The sequence below is a fragment of the Branchiostoma floridae genome, chromosome 17, assembly GCF_000003815.2.
Source record: "Branchiostoma floridae strain S238N-H82 chromosome 17, Bfl_VNyyK, whole genome shotgun sequence".
In the NCBI taxonomy this organism is placed as follows: domain Eukaryota; kingdom Metazoa; phylum Chordata; class Leptocardii; order Amphioxiformes; family Branchiostomatidae; genus Branchiostoma; species Branchiostoma floridae.
Window position 1 is genome coordinate 14,120,179 of NC_049995.1, and position 16,029 is coordinate 14,136,207.

The window sequence follows — 16,029 nt, forward strand, 5'->3', positions numbered from 1 at the left end:
ATACACAGGAGATTTGAGAGTGCATACAGGACTGTAAGAATGCAGTGTGAACGTGCAATGTGCTATACCCCCTTCACACTTCCATAGTGGGCTTCATAATGTACAATGTAAGCACAATGTACTGTATTTACTAGTTGACTACTGTATTATACACTCTTACATTATATGTCAGAAGGTTGGCGGTCAACTCAAAGAATTATTTCAAGCTTCTCTTAGCGTTTAGTTTAATAGCTGCAGGAATCACTAGTGCAATTTTTTGTTATTTTTTTTTTTTGCATATACTTTAGTTCAATAGTTAGACTGGCATACAAAAATTTGAGATGTTATAATGTTACTATTGTTAGAATATGCTTGTCAGAAATTATTCTAGGACTTGCTGCAAGAAGAAACTACTGAGAACAATCTTGAGAAGATGTAGAAAAAATACACTATACGATGAGCAAAATACATCTTAGTTTTGTTGTATAATGTTCTGTATCCATTTGAACATTGCACAATGTATATTAATCACTGCTTTGATGTATGCATTAAGAAGCTTTTGTCTGATATATAAGACATTTCACATCCAATAGTTGTATGGGAATGAAGGTTCTTTGTTCAATTGTGTTCTAGTTACTTTGAAAAGTTTGATATCGCTGCATTTGCCTTGTCCCGAATATGCAGATTATCTTGTTACGCTGGCGTCGCTGCAACTGCCTTGTCCCGAACATGCAGATTATTGAGAGAATTTTTTTATGTAGCCAAAAGTATTGATAAAGCTAAGTATTCAGTTATGAACATTGTGGTGTAGTCACAACTTGTCAATATTCATACTCCTTGTTAGATAACTGCATGAATAGATAATGTTTAACTAAGAATGAAAAAGTGTCCATGATTGTTTGGACTTATATTACGTAAAAATGTAAAATGCAACATTTGTCAGATTTTGCAATTTTGTGGGTGAAACTCAGAATGTGGCTTCGCACATCTCATATACATGCAAAAGGACTTCATTTATTGTCCCAAACTAAACAGATTGTACTAAGCGTAATAATCATAGTGTAATTTCCTTGTAAAATGGATATTGATATTAACATATTTATGGGAAAGGATATTCAGCATATTGGCTAGCTCCTTTTCATGGCAAATCTAGCCACCTAGTGGCTGATAGCGTGTTCTGTATATATTAGAGATATGATAATCATAATTATCATAGACATTTACAAATATTGCTGTCTTCAAGGTCATGCCCTTGACCTCTCGTTATGACCTTGACCCCTGTCGTGACCAGGGTTGTGGCCTTCATCTCCATGGTGATGACCTTGCATTTTGTCTCCCTGGTCTTGACTACCCAGGTTCATGACCTTGACCTTTGTTTCCAAGGTCATAACCTTTGACCCATGACCTACACTTGTCAGTAACTATTAGTGTTGTCTGATGACCTTGTATTTTCCAGTGGGGCTGAAAGGTGTGAAAAGAGATTGTTGCATTAGTCGTTATTAGCTTAACTCTGTATCATTGGAATACCCATCAATACATCTTGTTGGAAGCAAGGACTTGTTTTTTTGCCTCATTTTTTATGGTTACTAGGTTTATGCTAAGTCTTACATATTTTTAGTAGTACAGTGGACTGTTATATCAATGTAACCCTACTTTACATGTGCAGTCTCGAGTATTTCATGCATGACATTGACAGAGTCAAGGATCGTCCTGGTGTGAGTGCATAAAACCGTACAGTCTGGTTTTACACAGCTTACACAGTTCTGTGCAAAACTGGTATACATGTACTTGTTACTCGGTTACACCAGGTCCTTCTGCTATTTTATCCGGAAACTGTTGAATGCAAAATAGTTTTCTTAGGTTAATCTAATTCTTTTAAACCATTGCAATGGCTTTTTTTTATTCAGTTGTGAAAAAAAATGCCACAATTGTTCCTCAATTTCAGACAAAATTTAATGTGGCTTTATTTGTCATGTAAAAATACAAAGTTTCACTCACTTGTCATTCACCAAGAAAACCTTATTGATATGTAACTCCATAAGTATGGAATATATGATATGATGAAAATCACATGCAAAATCTCACGTTATTAGACCTAAAAGAGCAAAATATGAAAATGACCAGCATATATAAATGTGATATACATTTAAGTCCATGCAAAAGGACTTAGATAGATAATGGTAAAGACATGTAGAACTACTCTCCAAGCAGAGGTCGAATAGCGCAGATATAGTAGTAGTCGAAAAAATTACACTCAGGCTCTTCGGAAGAGCGCGAGTGTATTTTTTTCGACTACTACTATATCTGCGCGATTCGACCTCTGCTTGGAGAGTAATGTAGAACTACCTGGTACAAAACTTGAGGTTGCCAGAAAGTCAGAAATTTCCATTTGTACTGCAATTTAAGTTCTTACCTTCTGGATTTTATGAAATTAGATGCTAAACTAGAAGAGAGGTATTTAAGAAAGTCAGTGCTTTGGTGCACACAGTGCTCTTATCAACGTAGCAGCATAAGAATCACAACATCAAAACAGTTATGATTACACAATTGCGTAACATATTACTGGATCATCATAGTGCAGCAATTATCATAGCGCAGCATACGTACGATTTCTCATCAATATAGCAAAATAATGCACAACTGAATTTAGACCAGCTGTTACTTTTTTTTTAAATTTACATCAAGTTAGAATGGCACAGGCATGAGTTTATGTGTCATAGGGCAAAGCTATATGCAGAGAAATGCATTTAGAGCTTACACAAAAAGTCATGTTTAACATTGATATGTTACGTTAATTTTTTCTCTCATTATCGATTTGCACTCTTATTAGTAAACCAAGCAACAAAGTTTGTCAGCATAGATGACATGGTTCAAAGCTCCTGATATAAACTTTACAGCGTTGATATGGGGAGAAAATGTTTCATAGTCTTACGAGACTGATGAAAGTCTACTACAATGTACATTGATATGGGATCTGACACTTCTCAATATCATAGCAGAACCAGCCTGTCAACAACTATCTTAAGAAAAAGAACTGGGGGGGAAATTCTTTCAGCTTCCACACAGTCCACCCCATGGTCCATGGTGGCTTACCCTCCATTATAACATTATCCCGCATTCATAAATAGTGTCCCCCACTCCCCCCTCCCCAATCGGTGGCCCTAACCCTTGTCTCTGTGAATCAATCTTAATCTTCTTTTAGATGGACAAAACAGTCATGATATCCCTTGGATAACCATCTAGCACAGTGTCCAGTATATATAAAAATTTGCTTGGGGGGGTAGCTTAAGCTACCATTTAGGTTAAGTCCTGTGGCCCAAACTAAATCTCACAATCACATGCCCACTCCCGCTGTAGTAGAATCCTACAGTGCCGCGGCTGTTCTCAACCGCGCCGATTAGTCCAGTACTTTTGCCAGCATGCTGATGGCCCTCTGTGATCCGGGTGTTGTACCCAGGTAGGTGGTACAGGCAGCCTTCATGTGACCCCGGTTTATCGGGTGGATGTACTTCAACTTGTCCAGCTCCATTCTAGATAGGCAGAAAAACAATTGTGTTAGCCTACGAGGTCCATGAGGCATTGTAATCAAGTAAAGAAAATTTAACATAATAGGCCTTGTCATCAGGCTCACAAATCTGCAACCTATAAGGCCTTCTAATCTGGCACAAAAGCATGCAAGCTATGAGGCCTTGTAATCAGGCACACAAGCATGCAACCTATGAGGCCTTGTCTCAAAACCAAAGGTAGTTGAACATACGTAAATTCAATGTGATCTTTTTCTGTCACAAGAACTTTCAAAGTGCTTTGATGGCACTTTTTGGCGACGCTCTGGGGTCGGAGCCCTCTCTTTTTTAGTTCTGGGCTACGCATAACATTGTAACATGCCATTTGACCTTAGTAATGCTACTTTTGACCTTGACCTTGACCCTACCTGTAGAAGTCTTGCTTGGTTCTCCTGTAGTCTTCCCTCCGACGCTCCTCCGCACCTGATCCGTACTTCTCTTTCACTCTTGCCTAATATGGGACAGAGAAAATTACGTCATGAAGTCTTCAAAAATGCAGACAGAAAGATCAAATTGAACACGCCACATGCAAGTCCAACTGACCATAGTACAGCAACACTAATTACCGTTTTGCAACATTTGTGTTTATTTTTCAACAGTTTTACTACAAACTTTTTCTATTCTACCGAAAATACAAAGACAAGTTTTTGAATGACTTTTCAAATTCCTTTGACACCAACTGACGTTGCTGTAAATCTGTTTGAATGGCTTTTTTTCACTTGCCAAAGATAATAACTTTGAATTCTATCCGTTCGGTATTGCTAAGGTATAATCATTTAGACTATCATCAGTATCAGTTTAAGTTATAGCCAAACGTGGAATCTCACCTAAGTTTTGGGACCTCGCCATAGTTGATAATCTCTTTTCTGGCGGTTTCCGTCTTGCTGTAGTTGATCTTGGGGAACATTGGCAGGTGGGTGCTGCCTGCTTTAGGTGGTCTGGTGTCAGGCTCGTAACTTCTCCTGGCACTGAAATCACAAATTACAGAATAAGACTTATACCTGTGTTGTTTTTATTTTGCTTTGGACAGACGAGGACAATGTCACACTGCACTCAAGTTATTATTAGTAAGCAAATACAAAGTACTTGGCGGACGAACACCACAGACGCCGTATTTACCTCCTCGACCGAAGTCTGGTGCACATTTCTACAGCTGGGTGAAGTGAGGAAGGTCGTGTAAAGTGCTTTTCCAGAAGGCACAACGTCGGAGGCACTGCGAGTATCGAACTCGGAATACTCTACCAGGTTACGCTACACACGACTCCATAACAAGGATACTTTTTCGTTAGATATCCCAACACTGGAATAACCATTTGTTACTTTCAAGTTCTTAGGTATAATTAGCGAATTCAAACTTTCCTAACGAGAAAAGTTTAAAATGATGTTTTACTTACGTTGGAGCGGGCTCTGTCATTGGTCGTGACGTCATCATGGGCAACATCACGCTGGAAGAGCATAAAAACACGAGAAAGATTAGCTACTGAAAATCATACCAAAGTAGTTTGATCTTTTAAATTTCAAAATAAGGACAATTCCCCCAAGATTGTTTCTTTATACATGTATAGTTTTGTCCAAATAGAAATCTGATGTCGTCTGTTGTTGTCATGGAAACACACCAGTGCCACACAGCGAAAAAGTGAAAGTTTGCTTTTCGAGTTTCGACTCACTGGTCCATTCTCCAGGAAACTTCCGGGTCCGTCAGGCCGATAGCCGTCTGTCTGGTGTTGTAGCCTTGACTGGCCTCTTCTGGCTGCGGATAAATAAACAAATAAATAAACAAACAACAAACAGATATATAAATCACCAGTGGGACAGGCTATGGATTCAGCGTTATTTTAAAAGATACAATTATTATTTGAGTGAATCAAAAGACAGAAAGGTGCAAACAAAAACCATCCCTTGTATAATGTACATACATGTTAAAGGTAGTTTCAAGAAGACGGATTTAAAAGTACGGGGGTAATATACTCTGTACATCAACAAGATACAACATCTGGTACAAAAATCACGAATGCATTTCGCAACACAGTTATGACCTACCAGATCTAGTAGGAACTGCACGCTGTAAGTAGAGTAGTAGGGAGCCAGACTGTTCCATACAAACGGGCGGTAAGGTTGTCTAGTGAGAAAAAATAACAAAATCATGATTAACATCGAAAGCAATAAAGATTTATTTAAGGGACCTATTGTAGGATTTTGCCTTCCAAGACTTGAAATATTCTTTAGAACAATACTTTACATAAAGTTTCCATTTATTCCAGCTTCTTTTACATACCTTTTGCCATAATATCACATTTTAACGTTTCATCTACGACCCACTGAATGCAGTACAATATGTATTTAAATAATAAGTCCGACTAAAACAACGTCAATATGTGAACAAATAAAGGGTCTATATTTTCAGCCCTTCCCGTTTGCTACGAAGACGTCGCATTTGCGTCCTATGTCTCAATCACTGGGCAAATCGTGATCATCAGTAGGTAGATTCAACTTATTTTGTAAAGAATTACAGGTAAGAAAAGAGGAAGAACTTACAGCTGAGGCCGCTCTATGTGAGCAGTGATCTTCCTAAAGCTCGTCTTGACCCTCCTCAGCTCTTCCTTCATGAACTCCTTTGTCTTCTTCTCCCGTGACCTTGAATCTGCCGCTGTGCGTGTGCGGGGTGACCTTGGCGTGTAGGAAGTGCCCGGATGTACGGAGCGGAAGCCTTGAGGAGAGGAGTAGCCTGTTGTCGGCTTACGGTCCTCCGTCTTACCTGCCGGGGCGTCTGGGGGAGAACAGCAAGGGTGTCAGAGATGGCAGACTTCAAACCCTTATCCTATAGCTATTCCTCTTACTACCCTGATTGCGTTTCAGTGCTTTGTCTGTAAAATAGACATCATAGTTCTCTTCGGAGTTTCCGAAGAGAGAGGGCGGACTTCACCCCCTTACCAGACATGCTTATCAACCCGTCCGGTCCCACTGACGAAAATACTAGTAGCATCCGGTATAGCAATACTTCTTTGACATTGTATACTATAGACTTGCGGAAGCAAGGAAAGCCATAACTGATCGGTCTGATCATGATACTTATCTATTGACTCACTTCTTTCTCTCTCCTTTTCTCTTTACCTAGTATCTCCACTAGATGTTTCCTCCGAAAAGAAATTAAAGAGTGAAATACTTCATGCTGTCCACATACCTTGCTTTTCGGTGTCATCTTTTTCCTTCTTCTGTGTCTTCACTGGTTCTTCTTCTTCCTTCTTGTCTTGACCTTCTTCATTGTCCGTCAAGGTCGCGCGACTTCCTCCGGTCTCCTCCTGTTTCTCCGGTTCCTCCCTGGGAGACTCCTGCGGTGACTTCTCCGGAGGAACAGCTTCTTCTTCGTCCGGAGTCTTTTCTTCCTCCGGAGTTTTCTCCTCGGAGACTTCCTCCGCCTCCTCCTGAAAATAAAATCATGAAATTTTTTAGAAACATATTGAGAAAACACATTGTGCTGTGGCGTTGTGCGTAGCGTACTCGTAAGTTGTAGAGTGTTGGGCACGAAACGGCCTCAGAAGTCCCGAGTTCGATATCCGTCTGCCAAGCCCCCGACGTTGTGCCCTTGGGAAATGCACTTTACACGAACCTTCCTAACTTCACCCAGGTGTAAAAATGGGTACCTGATGACTTCGGCCGGGGAGGTAAAATACTATCATTACCTTCTGTCTGTACTGTGTACTAAGTTTCACACAATTTCATGGAGAGAATATAAGGAAAGTCAAGTTGTCCTCCCCAACACCTTTTGTCGATTTTATTTCTATCTAAGATATCCAATGACCAAAAAGAACGACATGATCTTTCACATACTAGTAACTAATTCCACAGACTCTGGCTCTAACGATTCCCTGCATGCGCTTTTCATGGCAGTAGAGACGCCAGGCTTGCGTGTCAGACAGTGCTTAATCTTAATCATTACTTACTCTCAACACAAATGCAGGAGCTATTCGCTTGTAATTACAATGCAATTTATTTTGTCCGCACGTCAAATAAAAGCGCCATTTGGTAGTTCTACAATTTAGGTCAGAGATAATGTTAGTAAACTGTGTGCATGTTTGAATGCTGTTGTTATTTCCCAGTGCTCTTTTTGTTCCCCTTTCCACTAGGATGGCGGTCTCGCCGAGCTCTCTCTCTGCGACCTCAAATTTGACAGATCGCTCAACGAATTGTAGAGAAAAGAAACGAATCTTTTTACACTTTCTGTGTTTTGTTGTCTTGTAAAGGTTACACATATCCTATAGGTCGCGCGATCGCCGTCTAGCGGGGGGCCTTATCAATATGTCATGGGAGCAACATGAAATGCGGGCGTCAATCCTTTGTGTTTTTGCGCTCAACGCTGACGAAAAGTTGCTCAGCGTATCGCATGTGTCACGTTAAGGGATCGAATGTTAAGAAAAATGTGGTTCCCATAGAAATATATATCCCATTGGTCTGAGACACTGGCTTCGTTACCAAGCAATTACTGATTCACAGGCAAACGGAAGTCGAAATGTTGTGACAACCATATTCATAGAATTGTTTCGGTTGTTAATACTCGTCTTAGATCAGGAATTACCCGTACTCTTTTGTAAACAATGTAGATGTATTAAATCAATGATCACCGTACCCTAAAAAGGCCATGACAGCATGAACGCACTGCGTGTCACTTGGTATACATTTTACACGTTATGAGATTGCCGTAGGTATACGTAAGCATGACGTAGTTTCGATTGCAATGTTTTGAATGTTAGCAATTACCTACTCTAAAAGTCCATTGTAAATATCCCATGTATCTGTCAACTATCATTCTGTTGTGACCTGTACTTAACCTGGCAGTGGGTATATATGGTCATATATGTACAATAAAAGTCGTCATTCATATAAAATGAATCGCTGTTGCTACTAGTATAAGATTGGGTCAGATTTATCATGTACCTGGCACACTATCAGTCTTGCATGGAAAAGTAAGCCATGGCAACGGGAAATGTTTCGGTCACTCGCTTATATTTCTTAGCCCTCAATGAACAACTTAGTTCAGTACTTTTGTATTTACAAGTATACACAGGGTACATACTTCATTGTAAGCATCATGTACCTATAATTACCTTGTCCAAATGGTAGCTGTGCAAGATAACGACTTGCTCTTTTTAGAAACAAAACAAATCATAAATAGGTCACAGTCTGTATTGTGAATTGTGCACCACCTGTCACATTTATAGGTCTACAAAAAATGTACATGTGGGTTATTCTCAGGCTTGGGACAGCATCGGAACTTCCGATGTGGGAACTTCCGATGTGTCACACAGAAATGTTTAAATCCAGTAGTTTCGTGACAGGAAAGGTGCCATAGCGCCTTGTCGACAGGCAGTTTACTTGGCTGGACACAGTGTCTATTGTGAATTGTGCAGCGCCAGCCTCATTTATCTTTCTGTAGATCTACGAAAGCAAAATGTAGTCTATTATGAAGGTCGCGGTATGTAGCACAGAAATATCTAAATCTAGTATTTTTGTGACAGGAAAAGTTGCCATAGTGCCTTGTCGACAAGCAATCCGCTTGGCTTGACACACAATCCTTGTAGAAGAAACCATGCAACGAGCGGAACTGGTCGAATTCCTTATTCGGTGTCAGCCAACCGACCGAAACATGGCAACATGAAATGGTTGGGTTGCTCCCTTTTGACTTTCCGCTCAACAATGGAGCAAAACTGTTCGATAACACGCCTGATTTCGTATGAAGGGATGAGATATTAAATTAGACATGCGATCCCTATAATCCACACACAGGTGTGTAATGTTTACGTTTACCTGTGTAACTTTACCTGGTCTGTTTACACTCTCCCGACAGGTGAGCACGGACTGAAGCACCTTTAGTTATTCTTGTCAGTTCTTAAGGGAATTGAGACATTTAAACGCGACTATACCTTGTATAAACGAATAAAAACAATTACCATACAATATTGGCTAATTTGCCCTTTCAATTTTTGCCTTATTGCCGACTTAATTGCATGAAAAGTTTTTTGTTGTTCGAAGTTTATTCCAAACAGACAGAGAAAGGCCTTGTGGTGGGAGCAAACAAAGCCCTTGGTATTGTCAAGGGGACAGCCAGATTGTGAAGTGAAGCATGTGCGTGATTTTAGCGACGTTCACTCATGATTATACACAATGTACAAAGGTAATAACGCTAAAATGATTGTTTTACACTTCATACGTGCTCAGCTCGAGTGATATAATTTTGACAACGTCTCGGTCGCCTGGATTTTGAGGAAAGGCTGCCATACGGTCTGACATAAAAGAATAAATCTGTCATACTCTAACGCCCTATATTACGTCACCTGTGGTTCGGCTGCGGCTTCTTGTTTCTCCTCGTCGGCCATTTCTTCTCCTCAAAGACGCAAGGAACCGCCAAGAAGGGAGCCCGGATCCAAGAAAGTTCCAAGGAGCTCGGAGAAGTGTTTCGCCCAGGTGACCCGAGTGTGTTAAATGCTTTGTTACCCCCTTTCTTCCCCCCGTGTTGTGGGTAATACTAACTGAGCCGCCTTCAGACGATACAATGAACCGTCGCCATAGCGACGTTGGCGGGGGCGTCGGCCGAGCTGCCGCGATTGGCGGAAGGTCACGTGATATTTGTGGTGGCCCAACAGGTGCCATTGATATGGTAATCCAGGTGTGTGCAGGTAGAACTGCGGGTAGGTAACAGGTGTAACACCTGTGTCAAGTCCTCGTTAGGTTCGCCATGAAGAAAGGTTTATGACAATGTACGACATTCTTGAAACAATCGTTGATATGTTGTACGAAATTCAGTTGTCTTGTAATGGAAAGGGTTTGGTAGATACTATTATAATAGTAAACGATCGGTTGTGTCAGTCTCGCTGAAACTGATCATACGACGAAATGCATCGACGACGAACGGTAACAAAACGTGGACTCAAAATACCAAATCACGACACAGCTACAACTGGCCTGTATCTCTTGACGTTAGTTTTTATACTGACACTCTTGGCCTCCAACCAAACCGCGGAGACTGCATTGAAAATCGTTGAATTTGCTGGCTGAATGATTCAGTAGGGAAGTCATGCGTCCAGTAGGCCACTAGTGCCGTGGCCTCAAGGCGACTGACCCCTTGCCTTGGGTGCGTCGAAAATTTGGCTCAATGATTTGTATGGGAAGGCAATTTGATCATGAGGACACCTTGAAAGTCCAGTAGGCCACTACGCCGGTCAAGCTGGCTCACCCCGCAAGACTTTGGTTAATCATTAATTAGCTCCTCTACTCTCCGGGCCAAATTTTCCTATATTTGTTTTTCAGCCACAAAAGTGGCGATTGAACAGAGGCGGTATTGTTTAGAATTAGCTAACCCTCCTTTCTCTAAATTGTCATTTTTAGCTAAATGTATGTCTCTGTGTGGGTTCACCGTACTGACAAAAAGCTAACACTGCTTTCTTAGCATAAATTCGTTTTTTAAACTTAAAGCTGTTTAGGACTTAACTCAGATATAACTTTTTGTAGGGAATCATGTGGGACAAGCTGGTCAGTATATATGTGATTGTCGATGATAAACGCTTTGATCATATTTGATGCGCCCATAAGATGCTAACTGTAGTAGAGCATACTCAGTTTATCACTCAGTGACAAGCGCTAAATAGGTACTTCCAACAATTCTGAATGAAAATTTATTGATGACCTTCCGAAAATTTATTGATGACCGCGTACCATCCGGGTCCTATTATTGTCATTGAAGGGTGCGAATATACTAGTGCAAACTGTTCTTGTATGTCACCAGTTGAATTACTAAGCGAAATGTTGAAAAAAATAAAACAGGGACACTTTTTAGTCAAGAAAAAAGTACAACTTTCAAACAATGACCCTCAAACAACATGCCCGATATTCTAGATATGAAAATTCGCATTAATTAATAAAATAATGCTTCATACATTATCATTTAATATTGCACCATTCTCATCATTTACATATTGCTGTAGGAATATGAAATATCTATACAGAAATCTGACGTCATTTTCGGAATCCCGAGGGTTTTCTCAGGTTTCCTGGCCACGAGCTTCATTACCCTGGGCACGAGGGTGACCTCTCCTGACCCCTCCGTCTCGACCAATCAGCGCGCGCGGCGTTATTTTCAACCGCGGGCTGTGAAAGCACTTCCTCAGGGGTTTTCAGAGTCATCAGACGTCTTCGGCTGCGAGATTTGGCAAGAAAAGCGTCTTAGAACTGTGCAGGTAAGAATTTGAGTCCCTAATTATCGAAATAAGTATTTTATGGCCCTGAAAAAGCAATCCAGTCCTTATTTTGAGGCACGATTTGGGCGTTTAGCTAAAACGCAAGTTGCACATTTTTAAAACACGTTTCACAGTTGAAGTTAAAAATCATGCCACGTTTTCGCGTTTAGACCTGTTTTGAATTCAGAATTTTTGTTCACAGTTATTGTGCCCCACTTGAAATCTCATATATGATAGCTAACGTTATATGCAGTGAAGTGTTACATCCACACAATGAAATGCATTTTTTTGCACATAAATTAAAAGATAACTTTGATTTGTGATTGTGGGAGGGGGGCGTTGACAAATTTGGTCACAGATTTTCTCTGGATTATAATCAGTTCAAATAAATCGTTCAAGTTTTATTTTGCAGTCTTTATTTGTAACATCCAAGCATATAATTTGGCCTAACAATTCGTTAGGGATTTTGATTGAACAAGGGTGTCTTGAAGTTGAACAAAATCTTGGGTCGATTTGTTGCATTTAGAGAGAGAGATGTAAATGACCATGTTCTACATATCTAAACAAACTGGAGCTTTTCCTAGTGTGAATAGGTTAAACAATGGCCTATAGGCCCTGTACTTGTACAAAATTATTTTCATTGTGATTTGCTTGTCATTTATATGGTAACTTGTCTTTGCATAATCTAACACAATGCAAAACACAGCATGTTTTCACACAATCACAGTGTTTTAAATAACAATTACTGTGTGAAATGCAGCTTATATTAGTTTATAATCTGTGTCTTATAATAAGATGTTGGCAAAGTGTTAACAATTCCTTAGAGTTTGACTTCACTTAATTCAAGTAACTGTTGCTGATATTTTATGATTTGTTATATCTTTTATTTCTGTATTACATATAATTACTAGTAACCCAATATATTACTAGTACTCAGTTAGTAAAAAGTTAGGCTTTGTGACTGTGTGTTTGGTCCCATTCCATTGCTAATGCTATCACCCGTGTTACTAAAATAGACTATGTTTCAGTAAGGAATATTGCAAGAGTTTCAACAAATACACTGGTTTTGTTTTGCAGGATGTCCAGAAAGGATGAATTTGGGAGAGAACTTCAAGTTGATGCCAAGAAGGTGAGAATGAGACAGTAATAATAGTGATTAACTGATAGAGGCACAAGCTTACTAGTTACTAGTAGAAACCTCCACCAATTCAAAGTAGTATACTATTGCTGTACAGTAGAATCCAGTTAATTGCACACCGGATAATCGCACACTTCTGTTAATTGCACGAAATCTCCAAATCCCATGGTGGTGCAGTCCAGCTGTATAACTTCGCTTTGTTGCACCATTCGGATAATTGCACGAAATATACTGGCAAATGGGGTGTGCAATTAAGCGGCTTCCACTGTATAAGTTTTGCCAATTTTTCCTATTCACATTTAACTTATGATTTGTGTATTGTAGCCCATGTGTTCCATGTCCCCATGCCAGGTCAATTAAAATTTGATTATAAAGTTGGCCCTTGTGTGTCTCCTTCCCAGGTAAGTAAGAAGCTGTATCCTCCTGATACGCTAAGAAGCTGTACCAGCTTGAGATTTTATCTCAGTACTAAGAAGCTGTACCGCCTGATATATGCCGCCTTTTCAAGGTACTATATGATAAGCCATAGCATCAACGGACATGTTAATTGTTATATATCTTGTTCCCAGAGCACCAGAAAGCTGTACCAGCTGGAGGAAGTGTTACAGCTAACACCAGGCCGGTTCGAGAGCGCCATTTCTGAAGCTCCAGTGCTTTCCAAGTTCAGTGAAGTAAGTCAATAGAAGAATACTTCAACCAGTGACTTGTAACTAACATATAAAACATGTACCTCCAAATCTATGATCGTCTTCAACGATCAGTAAAGGAAGAATTGTAATTTCCCAATCACTTTAGCATGATAGTATTGAAGTTTGTAACTTCCATTCAACACAAGCAAATTTTTTACCTATAATCTTTAAGTACATGTTGTACATAGTTTTGGACTCGAAGTCTTGAGCAACTGTAATTATTGATAAGTTGTGCTATATTAGTATATATTGCTTACTAGTAACTTAATGCATGTTTAGTGTTTTGCATTGCTACATGTAGTTTTGTTTCTAACAGAGACAGTAGCACCGTTTCTCAATCTTACTAAAAATTCAGAACTCAGCATTAGGAAAAATTTTTAATCGGTGACAAATTTCCCCCCACAGCAAGTTGGGAAGTACATGGGTGCCCTGCTGAACAGCTATGGAGGCATCGTGAGATGGGGAGTCACTCGTACAGGTGAGTGGGCAGGTTTACTGTACATGTTCTTAGCCTGGGTACCTTCCAAATAGTAGTTTGCTTTGACGTTTATTACTACTAGTAAGTAGTATACACTATATACAGTCGCTTTTCTGCTATTCCATTCAGGAACTTAGACATCTCTAATGCCTGGAGTAGTAAGGTTTTTTGTGCTCCTAATCCTATGTTAACCTATTTATACCCAAGAAACTTGAAATGGTTAATTAACTGATCGCTGTAATCAAACAGGCATTGGAACCCTTGTTCAAACGAACGCTCCAGAACCCATTCCTTAATTAATTGACGTCAACACCAAAATATTTAAATATACATTTCCCGAGACGGGTAGCAGAAGCAAACATAAGAGCAAACTACTGCCCAGATGATACTCAGGCTAACATGTTCTCTGACAGTACAGAAATACTGTACATGGCTGAAAATACATTTAAGTTTGGAACTGCATGTTCACTTTTGTACATACAAACTTGTTGCTACATACATCTATTACTTTTGACTGTCGAAATTCTCTTATCAAATGTACCTGCGGTACTACATGAAATATAAAATATATATATGATATATAATAGAATAGACTTGTCAAGTTTACAACTTGCATCTTTATCCACCATTTACTAGGTTTGGCCAAAGTCAAGGTCATCGGAACACACTGTGACCGGAAGATGGAGGACGAGTACAAGGTCGTGGTAGACTGTGTCGCTAAGAGCTTCAGTCCTCGCATCGACCCTTCTCTGTACAGGTATTACCATGGAAACGGCATCATTTATTCTTGTGATGGCTATGATAGTGGCAAAAAAAATAGTGGCATTGTTTGTTGTGTAGGTATTTCTGATGTCAACCTGCCCCAGACTTTTGAGACTTGTACTTGCAATTCCTAATCCTATACATGAAAAATGACCCAGCTGATCACAAAGAGGACAGTGATGATGATCACTGATAGTTTGTCATTATTTTGAATACATCAACTTGTAACTTGTTATTTAGTTTCGGGGCAAGGCAGCTTTCCCTCGATAGTAAACAGGTGTACAAAGTATTTTGTACAAGGGGTAGTTTTATCCTCTTTTGAAGTACATTTGAAAAGTGCATGTAACATTTGGCTGATGCAGGTAATTTCAAAAATTAAGTTAAAAGGTAGAAAAAAAGTATTTTGAGACCTGTACTGTAGTGACCACTGGGCTCATAGGTTTAAATCTTAGTCTCACAAGGAAGAGTTTTGTTTCTGTTTCAGGCTGGACTTTGTGCAAATCCTCCGCAAGTCGACAAACCAGCCGTTCCGAGAGATCCGCGTGATCGAGTTACGGGTTCAGGCAGGGCAGGAGCTGCTTTACATGGATCAGGAACAGCGGGTATGTGCACATATAAATGATAGTGATGGTTAGAAAAACAACTTGGAATCATGTGCACTGAGCATTGAACCAGTTCTTTTTAAAAATTTGAATTACATTTTTCTATGTCTTTTCACTTTCAGCAATGGAATTCTTTTATCATTGGCTCTATTTTTTCTATGTTGACCAATGATTGATGCCATGTCTGTGAAAAGTAACAAGTTTATGAAAATCTCATTCATTGAAACATCTTACTTGCCTGATCGGGCAAGTGGGGTAGGACATGCACCTACCCGATCTGCACTTTCACTTGCCCGGGGCAATCGGGCAATTAAATACATGTACGTTACAGAATACATTGGATTTCAAAAGTGAACACTATTTGTTAACATTTGTTTCATGTTGTTGTTATTTAGTATGAATGACTTGTTTGTACTTGCAGGTGAGAGTTGTAAACGGCAGCACCTTGTACGGACCCCTCATTCCTCAGGAGATCAAACGCCTGGTGCTGAAGAAGTATAGAAAGGTATAATCTGTGTCTTGTCATGTCTTAATCTTAAAGACGCCCAAGAAGGTAAAGTTTTCCTTTCTTCCAACACACGGATCAAATT

General features: G+C 39.8%; 2 protein-coding genes across 2 annotated transcripts; one reads left to right on the forward strand and one right to left on the reverse strand.

Moving 5' to 3' along the window:
• Positions 1-3,891: 3,891 nt before the first annotated feature.
• On the reverse strand, positions 3,892-6,885 carry LOC118404197. Its single transcript, XM_035803221.1, has 7 exons — positions 6,724-6,885; positions 6,078-6,309; positions 5,583-5,661; positions 5,210-5,292; positions 4,937-4,987; positions 4,370-4,510; positions 3,892-3,993 (listed from the first exon to the last, which is right to left on the reverse strand). Exons 2-7 carry the CDS (start codon positions 6,146-6,148, stop codon positions 3,984-3,986), a joined length of 435 nt encoding a protein of 144 aa, XP_035659114.1. The 5' UTR covers positions 6,149-6,309; positions 6,724-6,885; the 3' UTR covers positions 3,892-3,983.
• A 4,831-nt stretch (positions 6,886-11,716) lies between these two features.
• Positions 11,717-15,968, forward strand: LOC118404195. Its single transcript, XM_035803219.1, has 7 exons — positions 11,717-11,770; positions 12,848-12,899; positions 13,478-13,579; positions 14,003-14,075; positions 14,712-14,832; positions 15,322-15,439; positions 15,861-15,968. Exons 2-7 carry the CDS (start codon positions 12,849-12,851, stop codon positions 15,948-15,950), a joined length of 555 nt encoding a protein of 184 aa, XP_035659112.1. The 5' UTR covers positions 11,717-11,770; position 12,848; the 3' UTR covers positions 15,951-15,968.
• Positions 15,969-16,029: the final 61 nt, after the last annotated feature.

Bases quoted from the DNA above. Each gene is read 5' to 3' on its own strand.
- LOC118404197 (XM_035803221.1), bottom strand. From the start codon at position 6,148: ATGAAGGAAGAGCTGAGGAGGGTCAAGACGAGCTTTAGGAAGATCACT. The intron at 4,988-5,209 runs GTGAGTCGAAAC...ATGCTCTTCCAG, and splicing joins GTTTCCTGGAGAATGGACCA to CGTGATGTTGCCCATGATGA. The intron at 4,511-4,936 runs GTAAGTAAAACA...TTGTGATTTCAG, and splicing joins ATGACAGAGCCCGCTCCAAC to TGCCAGGAGAAGTTACGAGC.
- LOC118404195 (XM_035803219.1), top strand. From the start codon at position 12,849: ATGTCCAGAAAGGATGAATTTGGGAGAGAACTTCAAGTTGATGCCAAG. The intron at 13,580-14,002 runs GTAAGTCAATAG...TTCCCCCCACAG, and splicing joins TGCTTTCCAAGTTCAGTGAA to CAAGTTGGGAAGTACATGGG. The intron at 15,440-15,860 runs GTATGTGCACAT...TTGTACTTGCAG, and splicing joins ACATGGATCAGGAACAGCGG to GTGAGAGTTGTAAACGGCAG.